At 38.5% G+C, this 25,614-nt stretch overlaps 1 protein-coding gene across 3 annotated transcripts in view; it reads right to left on the reverse strand.

The window, feature by feature from the left end:
* LOC106055852 (mediator of RNA polymerase II transcription subunit 13-like) overlaps nt 1-25,614 on the reverse strand; it is a 43,669-nt gene that overhangs the window by 7,321 nt on the left and 10,734 nt on the right. The window contains exons 6-27 of one of the 3 annotated variants that reach the window (XM_056007192.1): nt 12,344-12,508; nt 11,908-12,250; nt 11,582-11,683; nt 10,104-11,069; nt 7,851-8,076; nt 7,688-7,757; nt 7,362-7,495; nt 7,163-7,244; nt 6,777-6,961; nt 5,975-6,138; nt 5,451-5,661; nt 5,213-5,321; nt 4,127-4,377; nt 3,055-3,187; nt 2,818-2,946; nt 2,551-2,721; nt 2,330-2,427; nt 1,947-2,196; nt 1,628-1,687; nt 1,160-1,351; nt 375-607; nt 41-223 (exon numbers count right to left, since the gene is read on the reverse strand). In XM_056007192.1, the coding sequence (XP_055863167.1) occupies nt 41-223; nt 375-607; nt 1,160-1,351; nt 1,628-1,687; nt 1,947-2,196; nt 2,330-2,427; nt 2,551-2,721; nt 2,818-2,946; nt 3,055-3,187; nt 4,127-4,377; nt 5,213-5,321; nt 5,451-5,661; nt 5,975-6,138; nt 6,777-6,961; nt 7,163-7,244; nt 7,362-7,495; nt 7,688-7,757; nt 7,851-8,076; nt 10,104-11,069; nt 11,582-11,683; nt 11,908-12,250; nt 12,344-12,508 (4,457 nt within the window). Of the gene's footprint in view, nt 1-40; nt 224-374; nt 608-1,159; nt 1,352-1,627; nt 1,688-1,946; nt 2,197-2,329; nt 2,428-2,550; nt 2,722-2,817; nt 2,947-3,054; nt 3,188-4,126; nt 4,378-5,212; nt 5,322-5,450; nt 5,662-5,974; nt 6,139-6,776; nt 6,962-7,162; nt 7,245-7,361; nt 7,496-7,678; nt 7,758-7,850; nt 8,077-10,103; nt 11,070-11,581; nt 11,684-11,907; nt 12,251-12,343; nt 12,509-25,614 lie in introns of all 3 variants that reach the window. The other 2 variants (XM_056007191.1, XM_056007190.1) reach the window with 2 other exon arrangements.

Consider the following 25,614-nt stretch of genomic DNA (forward strand, 5'->3'; position numbering starts at 1 on the left):
ATATAGATCCCTGTAACACAGACGGTGACAAAACTCTTACCCCCTTGCGCTTCAAGAACTGCTCAGCAGCTGCAGCAGGGCCAAAGCCTGTTAGTGACCGTCCCATGATGCTGTATCCAATGTTCCATTTACATGAAGTAAACACAGAGAAGGCAATAGATTTTAATGTCTGCAGTTTATTGGCACTGTCCTTATGTTCCAGGATGGTACGCAATGGGACCAGCTGATGACACAAACAATAAAGAAATAAATGCATTAAGCTAATATCCTGTCAAAATCATAGTAAAATAGAAGCATCAAAGTCCTATGATGTATTAACACTGATTACTTAAGTTGGCCCACTACTTTAATAACAATAGGACAAGACAGTCTACCTGTAAACTCAAGTTGTTGGCCAAATGTTCTGGCAGGGCCATCTGCTGGTAACACCTCAACAAGCCAATCATGGCCAAGCGTGACACAGACTCCCCATCCTGCCCATAGGAGAAAGGGTCTACCAAATACACTACAATTCCCGGGGCCTCGGTGTTAGTGTCTTCTCCTGCTCCCTCCACATTGTCATGCTGATTTTCTTTCTGCTGAGCGCTGCCATCTGTAGGCATTCCATCTGCAAGGATAGATAAACAAGGGTTAAGTAAAAATAGACTAAGGCAATTGTTACTCAAGCTAATGAAAACCAAGGCCTTTCCTGATATATTTCAGTGACAGCAGAATAAATGAACAAAATATTAGCCAATACTTTCACCTATTCTGATTTGAACTTTAACTATCTCTAGGGAGAGATGTAAAGGCCATCTGTTTCTGTGGCCCACGGTTAATGAGGGTGCACAACGACCAACTGCCTTTACTTTCCCCCAACTAGTGTCAGGTACCCATTAGAGCTGGGTGGACTCAGAGGCATCCAAAGATCCCGAAATAAAAAATCCCAGTCTTCATCAGGATTCGAACATGGGACCCCCAGTTCTGAAGCCAAGCGTTTTGCCACTCAGCCACTGCACTTCCACAAGGGCAGCCTTACCAGAACTAAAAATGCTTAGCAATAATTCATAAGTTGAACTGGCCTATGGCAACCTCTTTCTACTAATAAGCTGTGATTTAAGGTATTTTTTTTTTTTTTTTTTTAAAACACTTTCATTTGATAAGTGAGCAGAACTCTTACCTTTGACTTCCTCAGAAAGTTGTCCCCCCTGAGCTGCTCCTGTTGGATGGCCAGAGCTCTGTTGGTTGTCTGGTGTAACTGGTCTAGTTGTGTTGGAGGCCGGCTCTGGCATTTTGAACTGGGCTTTGTGAGAACTACTGGAACCTTGTTCAAACATTGACTTGTCCCAATTGGTCTGGCACAGTATAGGCCCTAAACACAAGTTTAATAAATGGATATTTCACAGTACATATTGATTGTTATTGTATCAAAGTCTAGTGTTACTTATGTATTTATAATTCTGTTGACAATAAGAAATGCTTGGTTCTATTTTTATAATTTTATTGAAACTGGAATTTAATCAAAGGATTTTTTTTTAGGCAGCAATACCAATGAAGCATAAAAAAAAAATTTCAATACCGGTACCATGGCAGTATAAAAAAATACCAATTCCAATGAAGTATAAAAAAATATAATTGATAAACTTACCTAGATTATGTTTGCATACTTGTGCATATAATTTTAACTTAGAAGCAATGCTAGAGTCACCTGTGGATACAGAAAAATCTTGTCATAAAGGGACAATTTTGTTGTTTATTAAGTAACAATGAAAATGAAACTTAGGGATCTAGATTTTTGATCAACTTGACATAAATTTAGTAAAATATATTCTAAGAATTTCACATTGCAATGCATAGAGGTATGCGTTTGAGTTTATTTTCACTGCAAAGCAATTTTGCTAAAAGTCAAATATTACACTAAACAAATAAATGCTATGTTCCTTAAAAAGAAATGTAGAAAGACTAACCTAAGAAGTTAAACCAGTCTTCCACTGGTTCATCCATCAACTTAGTTGCAGCACTTTTGCCTACACGTAAGACGCCGTCTCTAAGTGGCTTGTTGATGGCACAGTGCCTTCCCAGCCTGCACATCTCATAGACTGTGCTCAGCTCTTTGAAGAAAGACACAACATGCTGCAGGATGAAGTCATTATCAGGGGCAACTACAACGTACAGAACATCACGCATTCTGCCGTATGGCTCAAGAAATTGTTTGTCCTTCAAAAAAAAAAAAAAAAAAAAAAAATAATCCAGAATTTAAATAAATACATCTCAATGAAAAATTGAAACAAGTAAAAATTTCTTCGAAAAAATATCTAAAACAAAACCCAAACTGAAAAGGAAACCATACCCAGAAGCGAATGCTGTAAGGAGACACTGTCAACCAATCTCTGTCATGACCAACCAAGAAATGTGGAATTGGTTGTGGCTCATGGTTCTCTTCAGTACCTAAACAGAAAAATGCAGGCATTTCAGGATCATAATTGTTCTGATGTTCATGTGAATACTTCACTAAAATCACCTAGACCAAAACTAGATATTGTAGATCCAAATCTCTGTACAGTACATTACCTCTGCCAGCCAGATCATGGAAGTCTTTCCAGCTGATAGGCCCTTGCAGTGTGTATGTATTCTCCCACAGCCTGGTGACTCGCTTATTTTGAATGGCTGTTTGTAAGATGGGATGCAGAGATTTGAGACACTGTATGGTCTCCTGGGTGCTGCTGGGTACACAACCTGGTCCTGGGGGCCACAAAGAATTGTATGGAATTAACTGGTTCAACATGCATACTCATAAAATAAAACAACATTGAAATATTTAAAAAAATACTACTGTACCTCTAAGGTAAGGCCATTTATGCAAAAAGTTGCCCTTTAAAATTGGATCATCGTATCTGGCAAAGCCAAAGCAATGGTCCATAGCTTGACGGGCTATTTCTAGAGCTTGACATACAACTTCATTAGCATCTGGACAACAACAACAAAAATACAACAAAAGAAATGGTAAAATCTTATCCGGCTTTTTTTAAGTGTAGTTTCTAGTCAACATAAACTATACAAGCACTAAAAACAAACCTCTAATCTGTAATGTGTCAACAGTAGAAAGCTGATGAGACAAGTCTGTAGACATTTGTAAAAGGTTGATATGATGGCTGCCTATACAAGATATGAATGGTGAAGCATACTGGCCCAGAAGCTGATTCATGACCTTAAGAATAAAGAAATACCTCTTAGTATTTTAGAGTTAAACACAACAAATTGACAGCTAGGATTGGAATTGGAAAATTTGCTTCTTTGAGACACAAGCAGTCTCTTAAACATATAATTAGATTGCAGTCATAATATTTTGTACATAAAATTTTTTAAGGGGAGGTATCCCTGAAAATCTTATTTTTGTTATTTCTGAAGCTAGGCCTTTGAAATTTTTTATGGTAACATAAAATGATATTCTAAAATAAATAATGCTAAAAAAAAGTTTTTTTGAATGATGGTTGCCATGGTAACGGCGGCCATATTGTTTATTGTATACAAATTAAAAGTCTGAATTTTGTAAAAACTATTGATCAGAAATACATGAAATTGAATTAAAAGATAAGAAAAAAGGATCCTCTAAATTGATACAAAGTCAGAATTAAAGATTTAAGTATGTTAAATTTTTTACAAATTTTTGAATTTTTAGTATTTTTTAGACCTAAAAAAACAGGATAAATATTAATTAAAAATTCTTTAAAAAAAAAAGTAAATAAAATATTGAAAAAAAATCATTGTACGAGTAAAGTTAATGATGTTCTTAAGAAGTGTTTTAAATTTCATTAAAATCTATCAAGTAGTTTAGGAGAAATTCTTAGTAAAGCACAATGACATGTGCAAAAACTAACATTCTGAGAAAAATGAGTTTAAAGTATAAATTTTATTAAGATTTTGTCTCATAGACCTTACAAAAACATTTTAAAAACATGTTTTAGACACAGATTTAAGCAATAAAAATGATTGTAATGTAAAGAAAAATGATTGATCTACTTAATTATGTTATTAGTTAAAAATCAATATCCTAGACCTAAAACTCAATTTTCTCTAGGGATACCTCCCCTTAAAGTATAAAATCATATTTGCTATATTTCAAAAAATCATAAGCACACATCTTTACCTGTGGGGTAATATCATCCAGTTTTAATGGATCTCCATTACTTTTGGATGGGTCATTACTTTGCATTAAAGGTGTTTTTCGGTGATCGTAGTGATCATGACGAAAGCCAGTGATTTCAATTTCGTCCTCGTAAAAAAGACCAGAGTTATATCCAAACCTGCGGTTGACGGCTGCACTAAACGCACAGCTGCATTTGAAGCCTGATGATGATCCCTTGCTTGTGTCAGGCAAATAGACACTGACATCACTTCCTGTTCAAAGATAATAATAATTGAACTTATATAGTGTTGTTAACAAACAGATTTGTAGGTTCTAGCTGCTTTGAGAAACATGTAAGACACAAACAGTCAGATTTAAAATAGCAAACTAAACTCAATCAGTTTTGAACAGGTAGGTCTTATTTAGATCAATTTTAGCAAGGTCAAGTTTGAATGAACTAAGTGATAATATTTAGAATCAAACTGATAAACAACGTGCATTAAAAAAATTTGAATAAAACATTTTTTTTTATAAACAATACTAAAACATTTATTACATTAGTGGCTGGTAAAAGTGTGGAAGTATAGTGTATTAGTATTCAATATGGAGACTATAGTGTATTAGTATTCAATATGGAGACCACATTTTTATTTAAAGGGAAGAGGGTGGTACACTATATCTCTGCCTTCACAAAGAGGATGAGTGAATTCTGGATGAGAGGCATACACTGCTTGGAAACCTATATAAAGGGGCTTGAGTATGAATCCCAGCTTGAGTTGCGTTTGCTGAACAGCTCCCCCCCCCCAACAGGCCCACAAAAGAGATTGGACTGTTAAGCCCTGGGCATGCCATGAATGAAAGAAGCACTATACAAGAGCAATAATAATAAAAAGAATAGCCTAGATTTTTCCATGAAAAATTTGAATTTTTAAAAAGAGAACTCTCAAATTTTCTAAGTACCTAGATAAGAACTTTAAATTCTAGATTAACTTCTTATGATATGGACAAATGTACTAAGTTTATGCTAGTTTCACTTCTTTTGATTTGGACAAAAAGTACTAAGTTTTTAAGTTTTTTAAATCTGACATACACCAAGAAATTACTTACCATTTATATCAGCATTACATACACAAATAGTACAGCTATCAAAGTTGTGATCTTTAAATAAGTTCAATATGGAATCGCACAGTAACACATTCAGTAACAGACTGTGGGCCTGTGAACATTATAGGGCAACAACACAATGAGCGAATGCAATGCAACGCAACGAACAAAAATGGCGAATGAAGTTAAGTTCTTTCCCACTAAAAATGAGAACATCAGAAAACTGAAACACGTTGCTCACCTCTGGCAATTGGCCATTGGTGCCATGATTATCAATGGAATTGTTTGTTTTATTGAGGTAGGAAGATGAGTTAGATGCAGGCGACGTCAGCTCGTAACTAAGCGGCGTCCTCTGTTGACTATTGCTGTAGATGGCAGGACTAGCATCGATTCCTGAGCCAACAGTGCGTATAGATGAAATATTTTCTATGCTAGGTACATTGATATAATGCCTGAAAAAAAAAAAAAGAATTTTTTTGCCCTAAAACATTTTTTTACTTGATAGTGATGTGTTATAGAAGTAAAAAAAATGATTAACATTTATACTGAACAAATACTGTGAATTATATCAAATTCTTGGACCATTACTCCACAAACTCAGTGAAGATGCTTAAAATACTTTATTTATCTAATAACAAATAAGATTTGAACCCATCTAACATTTTTCCTCTAATATCACACAGCCACTATTTTATAAGTTTTACATAGAGCCTTGATACACAGGAATGTACACAACATAAACATTTAGCTCCAAACATGACTTACATTTTTTGAGAATTTTGAAGATCAACAGGAGGTATTGGACAGCAACTGGATTTGTACTCGGGGACGGTGGGGAGAGGTGACGACCTGCCACTGGGCAGTTCAACTGCTGAGTATTTGGAGGCGCCAATAGTCTCAGCGACAACGGGCGGCACAAAGACATCACACTGTCAAGAGTAAAACCATCATAAAATAGCTAGTCTAGTTCTAGTATCATACTGTTAAAATAAGAATGTGTACTATATATGGACAGCTTATCTCTCACAAGAGGAATGTGTAGTGACAATATAGTACTTTAAATATGTAACAGGTAATCCTAGAAACTATCAAATATTTCACTGCAAGTTTCCTTCAAAACCAAAATCCATTTTTTTAACATGGACATTGTATTAATATAGTTTGAACAAAATATATAAACAAAACTTAGGGTTAGTTGGCACTTTGAAACAATGTCAATTTCCAGCAAGATTTGAATTTGGTCCACATTCATGAAAGAAATAACCGACCAATTACTAGAATAGAGATACTGAACCCGCCATAGGACATAGTAAATACTAAATACTAGTGCTACAACACAAATGAAACCTGAAATAGGTTGAATGAAACAGAAATTAGAGTCCCTTATTCTTCTAGTCTAAATTTAAAACTCAGCTCTGCTATTACCATCTAACTAAATCTAGCAATCACCTCTATTATTACCTAATTTGAAACTTATCAAAACCTATCATTAATTGTAAAATAATCAGACTAGCATGCAAAGGGCAAAGCTATCAAATACCTTACTGCCAACTAAAAGTCAACTTACTTTAATATTGGTTATAGTTTCAACAATGGGGGGAAGAGAGTTTTCGACAGAATTGTGAAATGCCACGGCAGAGCCTGAAGTAAGGATGCCTTCATTTGTTACATCTGTCATGGTCTCTGGGGAGTGAGACTTGTTCGTCTCGTGTGAAGGCGGTGTGGGATACATGTGACCAAGATCTAAAGCTGCTGAAAAACATTATAGCATTAGTTTCTACTTCATAAAAATAAATTTTATTAATGTAAAATACATTCTATTGAACTCTACATTAAAATAATAAACCAATACTACATTAAAATAATAAACCAATACTATCTACTGTCTAGCTGTATGCACATGTAAATAAAAAAAACAACAGAATACTTTGAAGAATAAAAAAAAAAACGTACGAATTATTCCTAGAGTTCCATTAAGTATTCTAGTAGGTTTCAGATCATCAGTTGACTTGGTGCCTATACCAGAATCAGGAGCCTGCAGAAAATAAAATCAGTTCTTATGCTACAAGTAATTCAAACTATTTCAGAAAAAGACATGAAAAGATCTGAACCAATACATTGAAAGTAATAATAAAAAAATATTGAAACATACTCCTCCATCATCATCCTCTTCAGAATCTGATTGAAAGATATGAGCCAAGTCTTGATCAGCCCCCACAACTCTAATATCTCGTTCTCTTGTAAGACTGCCACCTGGTGTCAAAGGAGATGTCAGGTGCCCTAGTTCTAGAAGAACAAGAAAGAACAGAACAATAAGAAGACAGGGCCTCATTGGAACATACAGCATTTTAGAACACAGTGAAATAAGCCGCACATTTAACTTTAAAGCAGAAATTTTAATTAGAAATTAACTGATAAAAGTCTAACATTTTTCCTTAGACTAAACAAAATAAAAAAATTAGTTTTGACCTGTCTCACCATTGGTAGCTTCTTCTTTAATAGTTACATCTGCCACACCCTGCCGCGAGGATGGACGAGAATCATCATCCTAGAATTGTGAGAATGAAAGATCGTGTTAGTTTGTTTCTGTTATTTGGCACATTTCAGGCCATGCCATGAAAATCAAAGAAAATCAGCTTACCATTTTTCCAAGAGGGGAGGACCTGTCATCTCTACTGGGTCTAGATCTGATGGTAACAGTTTTTGGATCTTTGGAGGCTTCGTCAGAAAACTCATAAATATCTTCTGGACTTTTAATCATGGGAGTTGCTCGGGAATGAGTTGCAAAGCTTGACGAGGGAGCAATCAAATCACCAGATAAACTATCACTTAGGTCATATCTTCCTTTTTTCAAGGGCAGGTCAATCCTAGGGAAAAAAAAGTAATTAAATGCTAAGAAATGGAAGAACAAAAAGAAGATTTCTTACAAAAATATATGGTCTAAATTATGTGTAATGTCAGTATACCAAAAGGAATGTGTAATGTCAGTCTACCAAAAGGAATGTGTTATGTCAGTCTACCAATAGGAATGTGTAATGTCAGTCTACCAAAAGGAATGTGTAATGTCAGTCTACCAAAAGGAATGTGTAATGTCAGTCTACCAAAAGGAATGTGTTATGTCAGTCTATCAATACAATGTGTAATGTCAGTCTACCAAAAGGAATGTGTAATGTCAGTCTACCAAAAGGAATGTGTTATGTCAGTCTACCAAAAGGAATGTGTTATGTCAGTCTACCAATACAATGTGTAATGTCAGTCTACCAAAAGGAATGTGTTATGTCAGTCTACCAATACAAATGTGTAATGTCAGTCTACCAAAAGGAATGTGTTATGTCAGTCTACTGATAGGAATGTGTTATGTCAGTCTACTGATAGGAATGTGTTATGTCAGTCTACCAATACAAATGTGTTATGTCAGTCTACTGATAGGCATGTCTAATGTAAGTATACCAATACGAATGTGTTATGTCAGTCTACCGATACGAATGTGTAATGTCAGTATGTCAAAAGGAATGTTATGTCAGTATACCAATAGGAATGTGTAATGTCAGTATGCCAAAAGGAATGTGTTTTCAGTATACCAAAAGGAATATGTAATATCAGTATACCAAATAGAATGTGTTATGTCAGTATACCAATAGGAATGTGTTATGTCAGTATGCCAAAAGTAATATGTAATATCAGTATACTGATAGGAATGTGTTATGTCAGTATACCAATAGGAATGTGTAATGTCAGTATACCAATAGGAATATGTAATGTCAGTCTACCACTAGGGATGTGTAGTATCAGCATATTCAATTGTATGTCTGTCTGTACTATCCATTCCACTGTGGAGTGTTCCTCTTGGAATGCTCTTTTCTCCATGGTATCATCAGCATGAAGTTTGGTCACTCCACGTCTTGGTGCTACTAGCATTGCAATGGTGCAGGTAACACAGAGCTGGTTTGTTTGAGTTGCAAATGGAAAAGGTTTTGGGGTCCAGCACGATGACCTTACTTTTATCAATTAGCCAATACTCATTTGGTTTAGGTGGACAGAAGAAGGAACACACAAAACTCTACATCTTCACCAGGATTCTAACATACGACTTGTACGTTCATATAGCAAGAGTTCAATACTCAGCTTCAACTTACTCAATATTTGGATGGTGTAAACAAAAAAAAGGCAATCATTAAATCTTCTGCTGTATTGCAGCTTAAGTGAACCAGTATTTCGTTTTAAATAATTGTTTCAACTTGAACCAACTGATTCATTCAAAATTGTGAAGAAATTGAAAAGTTAATAATTGTTCAACAAGTAAGACACATTTGAATTGAAATATGACCAGAACAATGTTTTTGTTTGGTCAATAGTCCAATCAGAATCTAATTGAAACCACACTATAAACACATTTTGACTTTCCCCTTACATGTTCAAGTACCAATCATTTTTAGTAACTTCTTCATTTTTTAAAGTAAGTAACCATTATTTAACTATTAATTATCTTTCTGTATTACTGATTTAAAAAAAAGCTAGCTTTGGACAGAAGCTATGGCAGTGACAGTTGCTGAAGACTACTGGGAGTAAAGAGGAAAATGTCTATAAACACTGACGATGACACTAACTACATTAGTATTCTGTAACATTCAATGATTTCAACTCGTGCAAACAGTTTAGGTTCCACAAATGATATGGGAATGAAATGGCAGCAGATGACGCAAGCTATTTAGAGCTAAGTTCAGTGGAGAAATGTTGTATGCTCCACTGAGGGCTAACAGGAACTAACTAATTTGTGAATGTTTCCCCAATTATCTCAAGATTGGTAATGTGAAGCCATTTTCTAGTTTCGTACTGAATTTTACTTTAATGTTAAACATAAAAAACAACAACAAATATTTAAAGTAGAGCTTACCACATATTTAAGGAATCAAAATTATAAAGAGACTCCATCCCTTGTTCCGTATCACTGTCTGAACCTTTGGTTGGCAAACTTGGACGTTTTAAATTGGTATCAAAATGTCTTTCATGCTGCTTTTCAGAACTAGGCCTCTGCTGATGGGAGTGAACCCAGTGGCTGACACTTTCAGTCTTGGAGGTCACAGAACTCCAGGAGAACTGCTGTGAATCTGGTGTAACTGGCATACATGAGAGGGCAGAGTTCATTTTAGCTGTGGCGGATGTTGAGGTATCCTCGCCAGCCAGTTTACAGTTAGAGTCCACCAATACAGTCACCCCATTCATTGCACTATTTACAGTACTACTTATAAGACTACCAGCACAAGTCACTGATATATTTGTATTGCTGCCAACATTCCCTGCTGTACTATTATTATTAAGGTTATTGCTGCCCAAAACAACTGTACTATTGCCCACAATGTTCACAGCACCTGGTGGTGCCGCTAAGTGGTTGGTGTCCGTTGGGAGGATGGCTCCACCGACACCAGCCACAGAATTCAATGGCCGCCCACCGCTGCCATCTGGTAAAAACTTACTAGGTGGGTGGGGGCTCAGGGTTGGCATAGTCGGGTCCAGCGTGGATGAGGCGGGAGGCTGGGGTTCATCCAGCGGAGACGGAGCAGAGTTGGGAGTGTCCATGGGCACAACATTGTCATGCATCGGCGTGCTGCTCCTGCCCTGAGGCGTCGTGTTGCTGCTACTGACGATGGTGGTGGCCCCAGTGGAAGAGAAAGCGGGGTTGGGCTGAGTCATGACCCGCTCGACATCAAACTGCAGCAAGTCATCCAGCTGGTGACCACGTCTGTGGTATGGCACAGGGTTGCGACTTAGCCTACTCAACTGGCGATCCATTTTATCATTTTTATCACCTTTCCCATGTTTTCCTCCGAGTGCATTTTTCCCTTGGGCCTTTTTTCTATGCCTGTAGAGAAAGAAAGACAAAAAAAAATATTTAGGTTAAATCAACTAAATATACAGCTAAAAATTTAAATTATGATAGCATAATACCATTACAGGTCAAAATGGCATTCTAGCTTACTTAGCTAGTAAACCAGTACTACATTAAAAACCCTGAAAATGTAGGTTTATGCAAGTTTTTCAAGAATCAACAACATCACTCACATCTGCTTCTTGTTAATCTGGCAGGATTTGTTTAGTATGAAAAAAAAAAGTTATAGTAACAAAATGTTTATTTCATATGCTGTATTAGCTGTGAAGAGTAACAAACAATGGCTGCCTGGTCGTGCGGTTTGGGCGATGGACAGTTGTTCGGATTTATCAATGGTTCAAATCCTGCCCGCTCCCATCCCCCGTCGTCCTTCGGGGAGGTTTGGACTAGGAAGTAAACTATCTTCAACTCTGAAGGAACATCCGAAACATGTCAAACATTTTACAAACAAAACAAACAGGAAACCAGTTGATGTGAACACTCACCGCACACAGTTACAAGTGACTTTACTGGCTGGATCGGTGTAGTTCCATACACCTACATTTGGTTGATGAGACTGATCCTCACTGCTGAGAACCTCTGATAGCCTGTAGCAACACAAGGAATGTAACAAGCTTTAGAAGATATTGTACACAAACCCCCTGCCTCCCCCCCACATTTTTATTTCAACGTTTATGACTTCTTGTTTGTCTCCTTCAATAATAAAAGGATTTTTAAGAAACATTTCTCACAATTTTATGTACAACAAATACAAATATCTGATAGTTGAACAAAGCAAACAACACATATTTTTTATTGTAAATTAATTTACCTTTTATTCTGTGATACATGTATACAGGCGTCCTGTCTGACTTTCTCTGCAATATGAAAACTAATGGAGTCAGCCTTGGAGTCACTTATAGTCTGAGAGCTCTCCGTCTGCCCTGGCACCGCACCGACCAACGGGGCAATTTTTATGCCATGGTGATCCAAACCCATGCTCGGGTCGACGGGAGATGCTGGCGGTGAAAATTGGGACACTGATCTTGTCAATGACCTGTTGTGACCGGGAAGGATGGATGTCTGCAAGGGCTGGAGGACACTGTTGCTGCCGTTGATGTCCTCATTGTCGCAGACCAAAACATAACAAGTTGGGTAGCGCATTCTGGTTCCCCCTGTGGACACAAAACATTTCAGTAGTGAACTTGACCAGAACGACTCTACTTAAAGGAAATAATGATCCCATGTTTAGTTATAGTAGCACTTACCAACTATGACTTCCACCATGTTAGGCATTTTATTCAAGCTATCCTCCTTAATGGGGTAATAGTCTGACCAGTCTTGAAACATTTTGGCAGAAGTAGGGTTGTGGTCATTCTCTGAGTAGGTGACCCCTGTCAGCACACCACAAAGTCCATGAGGTGCTAGAATAACTGCAGATACAAAGAAAGAAAAAAAAAAAGTTTTCATTAAAAAGTTGCCACAAGAAATTAAGAACACTTAACATATCCCATGTATGGTAACTTAAGAACAAATTTGAACTTGACAAAAAAAAAATATTTTTTTTTACACAAGATAATTTTTCAGGTGCAAACCAACGGAAATTCAGTTTGACTACAATTGTTCACCGCAGTACAATAACTACTATAACAATGACTATAGATGCAAACATGAAAAACATTTACACACAAAAGACAAACGCCCTCTCACATTCATCGCTTTATTGAAATAGGCTACTATGTACTTTGTCAGTGATGACAGATGACTTTGCAACACCTTGACTAAACGTGGGGTAAAAGAGTTTTAAAATCTGTTTTAGCTGTAAAATACATTTTTGGAAATTATGTTCAGTGTGAGGACAGAAAAAAAGTGATGAATTTCCACCCTTTAGCAACTATGACTTAGACCAGACAATCTTGCTGACAAATGAACAACAGTATTTTAGTCAAAATATGAAACATTTTTTTTAGAATAATTTACAAACAGTTTAATCATTCCTACACTTGTCAGAAAGTCAGAGATCTAGGTTAAGGTAACATTTCCATAAAGTATTGATTACATTAAGTTTGTAATGAAACCACATTCACTAACAGACCAGTTACAAATATTTTTTTTATTCCACCAGCATAACAATAAACATTAAGTGTCACAATAGGATGCTCTCATCCCCAGTTGCCTCACATAAACTGCAAGTGATTGGACAATACAAAGAAATGACATGGCTTTAGTGTTAAGGAGAAAAGGAAACACTATAGTATGAAAGTAAACAAAAAAACAATTGCTAGTAGCTCTATTGCTAATCATGTAAAGTAGTCTAGGCGGCATTCAACTCTAGAAGTATATTTATTAGCATTAAGAAAAATATGAATCTTTATTACCCTGATGAAACTGTTGTCTTACAATTGAACATGATAAATGAAACAACATTCCAACAATAGCATAAGATATGTACATTGATAACAGTTTTATAGGAAGACAAGTTTAAATCTATTTAGCTTTCTAAGTAATACTTCATATACCCAAACTTGAAACAACCAGTGTGTGTGTGTGTTCATAATCCAAAACACAAGACTAACTAGATGAAATACAGTTGACCATAGTCTAGCAGTCATTTTTTGTATGTTATTATTTAGTAGTGTAGCAGACATCTGAACATTTTTTGTATGTAATTATTTAGTAGTGTAGCAGACATCTGAACATTTTTTGTATGTAATTATTTAGTAGTGTAGCAGACATCTGAACATTTTTTGTATGTAATTATTTAGTAGTGTAGCAGACATCTGAACATTTTTGTATGTAATTATTTAGTAGTGTAGCAGACATCTGAACATTTTTTTGTATGTAATTATTTAGTAGTGTAGCAGACATCTGAACATTTTTGTATGTAATTATTTAGTAGTGTAGAAGACATCTGAACATTTTTATTTTTGTATGTAATTATTTAGTAGTGTTGCAGATGTCTGAACATTTTTTTGTATGTAATTATTTAGTAGTGTTGCAGATGTCTGAACATTTGGTATGTAATTATTTAGTAGTGTAGCAGATGTCTGAACATTTTTGTATGTAATTATTTAGTAGTGTTGCAGATGTCTGAACATTTTGTATGTAATTATTTAGTAGTGTTGCAGATGTCTGAACATTTTTGTATGTAATTATTTAGTAGTGTTGCAGATGTCTGAACATTTTGTATGTAATTATTTAGTAGTGTAGCAGATGTCAAACATTTTTGTATGTAATTATTTAGTAGTGTAGCATATGTCGAACATTTTTGTATGTAATGTAATTGTTTATGTTCCCATATCTTTTGGTATACATTTAGAATGCAGTGAAGATTTAATTTTAAAGGATTGCATATTTCTATGATGAAGACAGAAAGGGAGCACCATCTGCCAGTGCTTGGTGAGTACATTACACAGTTCTCTGGTTTTCTAAGTCTCATGTCATTTAGGATAATAAAGAATTATTTTTTTTCAAGTCAAAACATAATTTAAAAAAAACACACACACACCTTGGGATTGAGAGTAAGTTAAAAAAAAAATACACAAGTGTTATGTGTGACCTATTCCTGGACATTGATTTGGTTATTCAACTTGACACCATATATCTGTAAACTTTGACAGCATGCAGTGGGGGGGGGGGGGAGGGTGAAGGCAACAGACCCACTAAAAACAGTGTTTCAAAGCTGGGACAATTGAAGGATCATAGAGTAGGTAGAGATGAATCTATCTGTCCCATTGAATGTCTTGTAGCCAAGTCAAGTCTACCACAAGACAATCAGACTAATGCTACCAACTCTTAAAGTGCTATGTTACCCAGAGCCTGGTTCACCGCCACACGAAGTCAATCATCACAGCCAGACCCCCCCCCAGTCCTCTCCCCATAGCGTTCTTTCAACATGCTTGGATTTCCGGACAACGCCGGGAATCAAGACAGAGGGGTGAGGGGGAGAGAGAGTGACACCCTTGGTCTCCATTTTATTTATTGATTTTCTTGTCGACCTGGGGGAAAGGGGGGGGGGGCGCACACACACAACGTCTAGCAGGACCACGTCTGTCAGCGAGGGCTAATACCATGTGGCTTGACCAAAACGGTCTGCAGCAGACGAGCCCGTGTTCCCTCTATACAAAACGACAGTGTGCACTGAAAACAAATTCATTTCTTCAAATGATGACACATAAATCTAGTGTCCAAGTTTTATTTCGCGGCCCATAGCCATCATAGTACGACACAACGACCATATTAGTACGCTACAACGAGGAATCTTTATCGCCACCTCCCCGAATGTAATCTCAAAGACTGCCGCCACCGACTGACTACACACAGACAAAAACAATTCTAGCTAAGAAATTTTGGTTATGGTGCGATTTTTAGTAAAAAAAAAATAAATATATAAAAGATTCCACAAGCATATAATGGGCTAGAGTGAAACCCGTAGACACGAAATAGACTCAATCTAATAGATGATGCTGTGGGTGACAACAATGACTTAGATCACCTCGCCTGTGAACCCACTACAGCAGTTACTTGAACTTTCCCTTATAGTCCCCCCCCCCTTTCCCAGAGACAGCTGCTCAACGAAAGTGATGGGAGACCTCCCTGGGACCAGATATAACTAACAAATCCATTGGAGACCTCCCTGGGACCAGAATATAACTAACAAATCCATTGGAGATCTCCCAGGGACCAGGTGAAAAAAAAAGTAGCAATCGTACCAGTTAAAAATGAGAAAACGAGCAAATCAAATGTTGAGACCTAGTTCAAGTTACGCATAATTCTAGTAGAATCCTTTCTAAGTGCTAGGACTAGAACTCTTGCAAGGAACGGTTTGTATGGAAGGTCAAACTTAAGAGTTTCTTGACGAAATAAGAATCACTGCAACGTCTTCCACTTATTTGAATATTTGTAAGAAACGTAAGCCATCCAATGTTTTCTCTCACTGTGACCAAACTTCTTCCAAATTCTACCAGAAAGTTTTCCACTTACTTGTCGACCCACGGCGAAGCGTACGCCGCTATTTTGCAGGGCCGGCGTTAGGCCAATGCGACCGCATTAGGCCCCGCATTTTCAAAGGACCCGCGCTAATTCTAGGCGTAGATTATTAAATGAAACCATTTTATAACTTAAAACAGAATTCCCGCAGCCTCCTGATTTACCAGGAGCGCCTTGAAATCTCCCGAAATTGCAAAATATACGAAAGAGTCAAGGAAATCTCCGGAAATTATTAAAATCTTTTGAAAACTCAAAAAAAAATATAATAAAAAAAATCCTGAAATATATATTGACAAAAAAATGTCATTTTGGGGGTGTCGTTTCAAAATGGAAAAAAGCCAATCCTACTCGCGATGAAAAAAAAACTGCATTATGCAATACCCGTAATTGTGTAATCTGGTGAAAGAAGCTTCTCGCGCCACAAATAATTGAAGAATTACTTGAGTCCAACAATTCTCAAAGATAGATTGAAACATTTGGTAATTCTTGCTATTGAGCGTGATCTATGTAGGAAACAGAATTCTTATTATATACTGTATGACTTCGCTACACGCAAGGCTCGTGTAGTAATTCTGTGCGTAGTAAAGAATGAATAAAATGCCGCAAGACGAATTTATTTTCTAATACAAACTCTTAATTTTCGCTTATTATCCGTATCGCTACCCAAACTTGGCCCACTTATTTGTAGGAAACTTTAAGCTATTCAAAATGACCAAACGTCTGTTACAATGGCACCCGCTGTTATGATTTTGGCCATCACTCCTGCACACACAGAAAGATGACCTGGAGAGAACAAGTTCTAGCTTAGTGTCCGTCACGTGACATAGTCCTTGTTTCCAAGTCATCGCCACCAGATTTATGTCCCCCCACGATTTCATGGTTGAGCTGTGCTCTCTACCAACTGACACGCGCGAGATTGAGCCACTGTGTCATCTCAGATGTAGATCTCTTAGGGTTGGCTCACGTGTTAGCATTAGCAGAGCTCGCGTTGGACTGCCGAGTCTTGTCAACACGCAGGAGAACATCAAAGACAATGTGCCCTTCTATCCAACACAAAACGGTTACAAATAGAAATGCGCAAAGGGAAACAATCAGGATCATGATCCAGCCGACTATCCGCAAAGTCAAGGCCATTGATTCTACTTGCACGCAAACACAGAGTCACAGTCAATGATCTTGCGTACTGTATCAGCACACCTTGGAAATGGTATTTAGTAGAAAGGTGATCAAGTTCCAATTGAAAAGAAAAATGGTGTAAAACAAACCAATGTTGCTTGTTATTTTGTGTTCTTACTTGTACATAGTTTTCTTATCTTATAAACTACAGACGTTCCGTGAAATCAGAAGATAATTATCTTCTAAGAGTTAAGAGTGTCCGATTGTTAATCTAATCGTGCGATAAGAGACTGAAGTGTTTTTCCCCTAGACCTGACGACGTGGGCTATGCCCTTATTTTGTAAATAAAAACTAATGTGTGTCATTTCAAAGAGGCCGGATTGTCTTCATTCTGTTGATAGTAATTTATTATACTTAAAATATTTATAATTAACAACATTTGAAGTCACATCTCAACGGAAATGACAACCTTCTTAACCGATATTCGAACCCAGGATGTGAGCATGTGAATATTCATTTGTTTTAAATCTAAAGGCCCTATTTTGCGACCGTTTCAGTTTGTTTTCTTAAGTTGCCCCCCCCCCCAAAAAAAGAGGAGGAAGTATAAAATGGAAAGATGAACCCCGGAACAAATTTCACGTGGATCCAATGCCACGCAGACGTTATCGCTCCGCTCCCACCAAGTCGTCCACCTGACGTTGAATAAACCAGACGGCAGTGCCAAAGACGTAGCCACGTCACAGGGCGCGCTGTTTTGGCCACCACAAAATCATCCGACTAGTTCTCGAATGCAGCAGCACGTGCCTGCCGCTCACACCACGAGGATGTGTAACAAACTGATCTGCGCTGACGTAGTGCAAGCCAGACAGTAATTAGCAAAGAAAAGTTGTGCAAGTCTCAGCAGGCAGGGCGGCAGATCAAAGTCTTTCATAGAACGTTTAAAAACAAACTTCAATGAAAACATTTAAACACAAATCCAACAATCAAACCAGACAAAAAAAAAAAAAAAAACACACAAAAAAAACCACACCGGCTTTCTAGAACTAGCGTTAGTTGTATCCCCCCACCCCAAACTCAGTCATAACACATAATCCACCCCACCCCACTCTCAAATTAGTGTACACAGTATCTATCCACCCGCTCCCAAGATGATTTTACAGACTACCCCCTCCGCCCCTGCACTAGAATAACTCCCTCCCAAATCATCATACAAACTATCCCCAGGACGCTAAAACTCAATAGTGCCAATGTTTCAGTGGCTTCAAGAAGTGATGTAAAGTGTAGCATGAGGTAGTTCTAGAAACAAGCCACTTACTAACATTTAACTAAATTCTAATACCCCAAACCACTCCAGGAAGCGAGAGAAGCTACCCGGTGTCGAGACAATAACTACTCTACAGCTCGTGACGTCCACGACTCTCCCTAAATCTAGTGTTGCCTCTTACTAATTGGAAATGGCTTTCCCTTGTAGTACAAATGACCTCTTCGTCATACACGAGAGAACGTCAGAGATTTTATCGAAATTCAAAATCCCATTCCTCGCCGGGATTCGATCCCGAGACCCTACGACTCGGTAGCAAAGTGCTTTACCATTCAGCCACTGCGCCCCAACCCCCAATAATTGTGTGAAGTTATAGTATTTTCTAAGTATCAATCGGTGGCCACATCGCTGTCTACTATAACCCAAGTACGTTTACAACTATGTCGATAGTTCTCTTCCTAACGGGAGGCGAAAACAAAAGGGAGAACTGAAAGACGTATCAGTGTATGAATAACGACAGCCCGGGGATCTCAGCTGCTAGTTGGGAGTCTACAAAGTAATTATCAAAGAACAAAGACAATGTCACAGAAGAAAAAAAAAATTCACCTAACCACCGCCGCTCACCCCCCCCCCCCTTTTGAGCAAAGGTGCAGGTTTCTATCCCAAGGCATGTTGGTGGTACAGGAGGTGGGAGCTGTAGTCTACATCCAGCACAGTACTTTCGCAAGGAACAAACTTCTTCATCCACCTTTCTCTAACACTTTGCATTCACTCCGTAAACAACCGCAGCGCGTTCAGCCCCCGCGCGCCCCGCGTGTCTTTTATGTGTGTTTAAACCAACGGACCAATAACAATGCCCGTGAAGCAACACAAACTTCGGCCCAATACAATAAGAGTACCCAACATTTTCAGTAACCAGTTAAAACACTAAGTCCACCCAGAGAAAAGGGTGGTGAATTGAAATCCGCGTTCAGGGTAAACATTGTGGAGTCCTAAGGCTTTCAAAGTAGTTTGAAGACACAGCACGTTGCTGCCACGAGAGTAGGTCAAGTCAGTTGTGCTCAAACATGTGCATGCACAATTCAGTCAAGTTGCACACAGAAAAGCGCGTGCACGTCAATATTCTAGTCAGTCAGTCAGTCACGTGCAGTACAAAGACAAGATCTTAAACGAAATAGAAAAAAAAAAAAAGCTTATACGATGTAAAATTGTTTCAATTAGTTTGGATCAGTCAAGTAGTTAAAATGTCTAATAGATCTATACTAGACCAACAACAATAACAGTGCGATTAGAAATATATCTTACCAATTGTTTTTGTTCAGCGCTACTTCATGCTTTTAGCTTTCTCAATACGCTATGATCCTATCACTTGCCCGGACCAGTTGGGGGAAAACAGGAAGGGGGAGGATTAAAGGGATATCTGGGTGAATTTTACCGTTTATCGGGGGAGACCTAAATTCGAACTTATGGCTCCTCAAGCGACATACTAACCACTCTGCTAGTGAGATGCTTATGACTTTGGAAGATTGTATAGTCATATATTGTTTTGTTTCAAATTTACTTTAAAGCGGCAACTAATAAAGGGGACAGTCAAGTACGCATTTCTTTCCCTTGTTAGAGATACCAACAAAATCATTAATTACCAACATTCAATTAGCTAATTGTTTTTTTTTTATTATTGATTATTGTGTTGTCGGGTAAAAGAAATTATTGTCCAAAAATTCGAGCTTGCTCCAATATTGGGTGTCGTAGGAACGACGTGTACTGACCTTTTACCAGAGTTGATATAAGCTTTGTAAAAACAACAACAACAACAACGTGTTCTTGTTTGAGGAGATACGGCAGCAGCAACACGAAACACATTTAATACAAACAACAAAAAGTTGGTGTTCTAAAACGCGTATTTTTTTCTCCCCAAGACTAAATGAATGTAAGAATTGAAATGAAATGCCCCGATGCCTCCTGCACAAGATCAAAACATCAATGTAAAAGTATTGATCCTACGGAAGAACTGCTACGATAAAGCCGCTGACAAATGACTACAGTGCATGCCTTGAAGTGATTTTTGTTTGGAGACACTGTCAGAAGACATACATTCCATTCACACAATGACACGCACGTTTGGGGGCCACACCTAGGTGAAGATGGTGGACAAGAAATGGGGAGAGACGCAGTGAGAAACATTGGAAGTTAAAAAGACCAATGCAGAGAAACTAAATAAAACCAAACTTAACACAACTCTACCAATTCTGCTTCGTGACAAGATCATCTCAGAAAACTACAGGACAAGCTGAGTTTCTAGCTGCACCCCCCCCCCTTCCCACTTTACCGTCTGCTTTAGGAATCAAATGTCCGCGCCTTCGGTTGCACAAGATGAGGTCACAACGAGCCGCTTGTCTACAGTGTAAACGATTTTCTTTAGTGTTGTGTAGTTCACATATTTAGCACCTCGGCACTGTTCAAACTATCTGGTGAAAAGTGGTGGTTTTCCCCATCTACTTCGTCCCTAATAACAAATTAGGGGAAAACAAGGATCATGACAAATGCACTGAGATCTAGCTATCAACAAATTGGTGAATGCACATATGGTATAATGCACTTTCTCAGAGGCTACACTATTAGGTGTTGTTATTTTTTTTTGTTGTTGCACGTCAAGGCGGTGAAACGAAAGTGTGTTCCCTAGTTACACTTGGACTTTTCCTCCACACAGACTATAGACGGTCAGATTTGTGAGACATTTGAGTTGGTGGACAATTTTTTACATTCATTACCAACGTTTTTGATTGTGTCTATTATGTCTGCCACTCTAGATAGGTCAAGGTTGTTATGTACAAAATAGGTCAAGGTTGTTATGTACAAATTCCTGAAGGAAATAAGCTGGTCAAGGTTGCTATGTACAAACTCCTGAAGGAACTAAGCTCCATTAAGGTCCCTGTCCTCAGTCTAGAGAGCCACTCCATTGTGCTCACATGAAAGACTGAATGGGTTGGGATGGTAAAGTGTTTTGCACCTAATTTAGGTCCCAGTGTGTGACAGAACGTGATACAGACAGGCCGGGTTCAAACCTACAGCAATTGTACATTCTACTTGGATCAAGTGCTGTACGTGATACAGACAGCCAAGGTTCAAGCCTACAGCAATTGTACATTCTACTTGGATCAAGTGCTGTACGTGATACAGATAGTCCAGGTTCAAACCTACAGCAATTGTACATTCTACTTGGATCAAGTGCTGTACGTGATACAGACAGTCCAGGTTCAAACCTACAGCAATTGTACATTCTACTTGGATCAAGTGCTGTACGTGATACAGACAGCCCAGGTTCAAACCAACAGCAATTGTACATTCTACTTGGGTCAAGTGCTGTACGTGATACGGACAGCCCAGGTTCAAACCTACAGCAATTGTACATTCTACTTGGATCAAGTGCTGTACGTGATACAGACAGCCCAGGTTCAGACCTACAGCAATTGTACATTCTACTTGGATAAAGTGCTGTAAGTGATACAGACAGCCCGGGTTCAAACCTACAGCAATTGTACATTCTACTTGGATCAAGTGCTGTACGTGATACAGACAGCCCAGGTTCAGACCTACAGCAATTGTACATTCTACTTGGATCAAATGCTGTACGTGATACAGGCAGCCAAGGTTCAGACCTACAGCAATTGTACATTCTACTTGGATCAAATGCTGTACGTGATACAGACAGCCAAGGTTCAGACCTACAGCAATTGTACATTCTACTTGGATCAAATGCTGTACGTGATACAGACAGCCAAGGTTCAGGCCTACAGCAATTGTACATTCTACTTGGATCAAATGCTGTACGTGATACAGACAGCCAAGGTTCAGGCCTACAGCAATTGTACATTCTACTTGGATCAAGTGCTGTACGTGATACAGACAGCCAAGGTTCAGGCCTACAGCAATTGTACATTCTACTTGGATCAACTGCTGTATGTGTCACAACTCTACGTTCAATGTACTCGATGATTGCTATTCATTATATCTACTACTATTACCAATCAGCAGACTTAGTCTGATCCCGTAACGTAACCATGCCATCTAATAATGAACTCTTTAGATTTCAGCCAATGATCACCATAGTTTTGAAGATTCATTTTTCCGAAGACATTTATTTTATACTAAGTATTCTTGCTCCAGAATCCAACGTCTCTGGTAAAATTTTATAATGGAATGATAAAATGTTACAAGAGAATGTTACGCGATGATAAAATGTTACAAGAGAATGTTACGCGATGATAAAATGTTACAACGCACGTTATGCAGTGATAAAAAAGTTGAAAGATTAAAAACAAAATCCCAATTTGCATCCAAGATTTGATTAATTTATGTGAAACAAAATGTTCGTTTCAAGCAGACGTGAATGATGCCCCGTCATCCCATCACGTGGTGTGCGGCCACACAAATTCAGCTTTTAATCAACCGGGCGCCAAGCATACATCTCTACGGTCTTGGTTTGGGAAAAGCGGGCAGGTTCTTAAAACTATTCCGTAAGAGCAGCATTCAGGAGAACAGCAGGTGTCCGCACAAACAAAGTGAGACAAAAACCCACGAAATAGTTTGTAGGAAGCCGGTCATACACAATCAAGTTCCATTTCACTAACAGACACGAGAAATACATGCAAGACCTAAGGCTGAACCACATTTATTTATGTGCCCATCTTTCAGGCAATACTATAAGTATGTCTAGGTTCGAATTGATGACATTGCTAAATGCGGTTTGACTGAACAAATAGAGGGCTAACACTGTAACATTATAGGCTTTTGAGTGAATAAAGGTTTCCTATCAAGCGTTCTATTCTATTAATCAACGCATCGAGTTCATCTTGTTTTAAGAATGTCTAGCAGTCAATAAGTCTTCCAATGGATGGCGATTGATTAACGAGGCGATCACAAGACATGATCTGTTCGCATCGACCAGGCACCTAGTGTGTCTATCGACGTGTGGAAATGTTTTCCAGTGTCTACAACTAATTCACTTAACATGTCCCGCCACCGCCTCTAAGAAAGATGAAAAGATATTTTTAGTTTTTTTTTAGCAGCCCGGTACAGTAAGGGGAAATGGGGCGCCGGGTGACTATTGCGTTTTGAAACCATGGCGCACAGCGTTTCACCAACTTTTGTGTGCCGTACTTTGCCATTCGCCCTTCTGGTACTAGCCTACTAACTGGGAGGGGGGGAGGGAAGGCCTGGACAGGATTGTGTTGTAACACAATAAAACAGACGCCAGTGGTGACCCCTATCCCCACTCTTAGACACCCTACCAGGAAAACCGAGCAAAGGGGAAAAAAAAAAGAAAAAAAAGGGAGCGATGCAAGAAGCAGTGAAAGGTTGGGGGGGGGGGGGGGGGGTGCAGATGAAGCTGCAGAGAGAACATCTTTGACCGTAAAGACAAGAATCAATAGCCCCGACTAGCCGTGCCATTCAGTTCCAGGTTGAAATTGGGACGGCAAGGAGAGAGGGACACACGAAACAAACGCAGGAATCTAGTAGCTGTGGTGTGGGGAAATCAATAAGCAAAAGGGAGGTGTGGGGGGGGGGACTCCACGTGTGGAAGTCACTTTATACAGAGAATGCGTAAACAAACAAAAAAATTATATAGGCCACAATGCAGGCTAGATACACTTGTCATGATATGGAGTAGACCATTTCCAAATGAATGCTAGATACACTAGTTATGATATAGATTAAGACCTCAATGCAGGCTAGATACACTAGTAATGATATAGATTAGACTACAAAGCAGGCTAGATACATTAGACCACAATGCAGGCTAGATACACTAGTTATGATATAGATTAGACTACAAAGCAGGCTAGATACATTAGTTCGTACACAGATTCCTAAGGTAGGGAGAGCCGAGGTACATCTATGACACCAACAGTATTTACTCTTGACATTGTAGATTTATATCTAACCTAAAGAACAAACGTGGATTCTTGACAATGCTGTAACACCTCAGGGTCATCCTGACAACCAAAAACCAGTTTCAAATAGCCAGTGCGGCAAGGTGAAGACACGAAGTGAACTAGGTCAAGTCTCAGCAACATTTCCGATGTCTCCACGCGAGATCATTCCTTACAGACGATTGGGGAGACCATTTTTCCTTATAGACGATTGGGGAGACCATTATTCCTTATAAACGATTGGGGAGACCATTATTCCTTATAAACGATTGGGAAGACCATTATTCCTTATAGACGATTGGGGAGACCATTGTTCCTTATAGGCGATTGGGGAGACCATTATTCCTTATAGACGATTGGGGAGACCATTATTCCTTATAGACGATTGGGGAGACCATTATTCCTTATAGACGATTGGGGAGACCATTATTCCTTATAGGCGATTGGGGAGACCATTGTTCCTTATAGACGATTGGGGAGACCATTATTCCTTATAGACGATTGGGGAGACCATTATTCCTTATAGACGATTGGGGAGACCATTATTCCTTATAGACGATTGGGGAGACCATTATTCCTTATAGACGGTTGGGGAGACCATTATTCCTTATAGACGATTGGGGGAGACCATTATTCCTTATAGACGGTTGGGGAGACCATTATTCCTTATAGACGATTGGGGGAGACCATTATTCCTTATAGACGGTTGGGGAGACCATTATTCCTTATAGACGATTGGGGAGACCATTATTCCTTATAGGCGATTGGGGAGACCATTATTCCTTATAGACGATTGGGGAGACCATTATTCCTTATAGACGATTGGAGAGACCATTATTCCTTAGAGACGATTGGGGAGACCATTATTCCTTATAGACGATTGGGGAGACCATTATTCCTTATAGACGATTGGGGAGACCATTATTCCTTATAGACGGTTGGGGAGACCATTATTCCTTATAGACGATTGGGGGAGACCATTATTCCTTATAGACGGTTGGGGAGACCATTATTCCTTATAGACGGTTGGGGAGACCATTATTCCTTATAGACGGTTGGGGAGACCATTATTCCTTATAGACGGTTGGGGAGACCATTATTCGTTATAAACGATTGGGGAGACCATTATTCCTTATAGACGGTTGGGGAGACCATTATTCCTTATAGACGGTTGGGGAGACCATTATTCCGTATAGACGATTGGGGAGACCATTATTCCTTATAGACGATTGGGGAGACC

Source organism: Biomphalaria glabrata, chromosome 12 (assembly GCF_947242115.1).
Source record: "Biomphalaria glabrata chromosome 12, xgBioGlab47.1, whole genome shotgun sequence".
Classification (NCBI taxonomy): domain Eukaryota; kingdom Metazoa; phylum Mollusca; class Gastropoda; family Planorbidae; genus Biomphalaria; species Biomphalaria glabrata.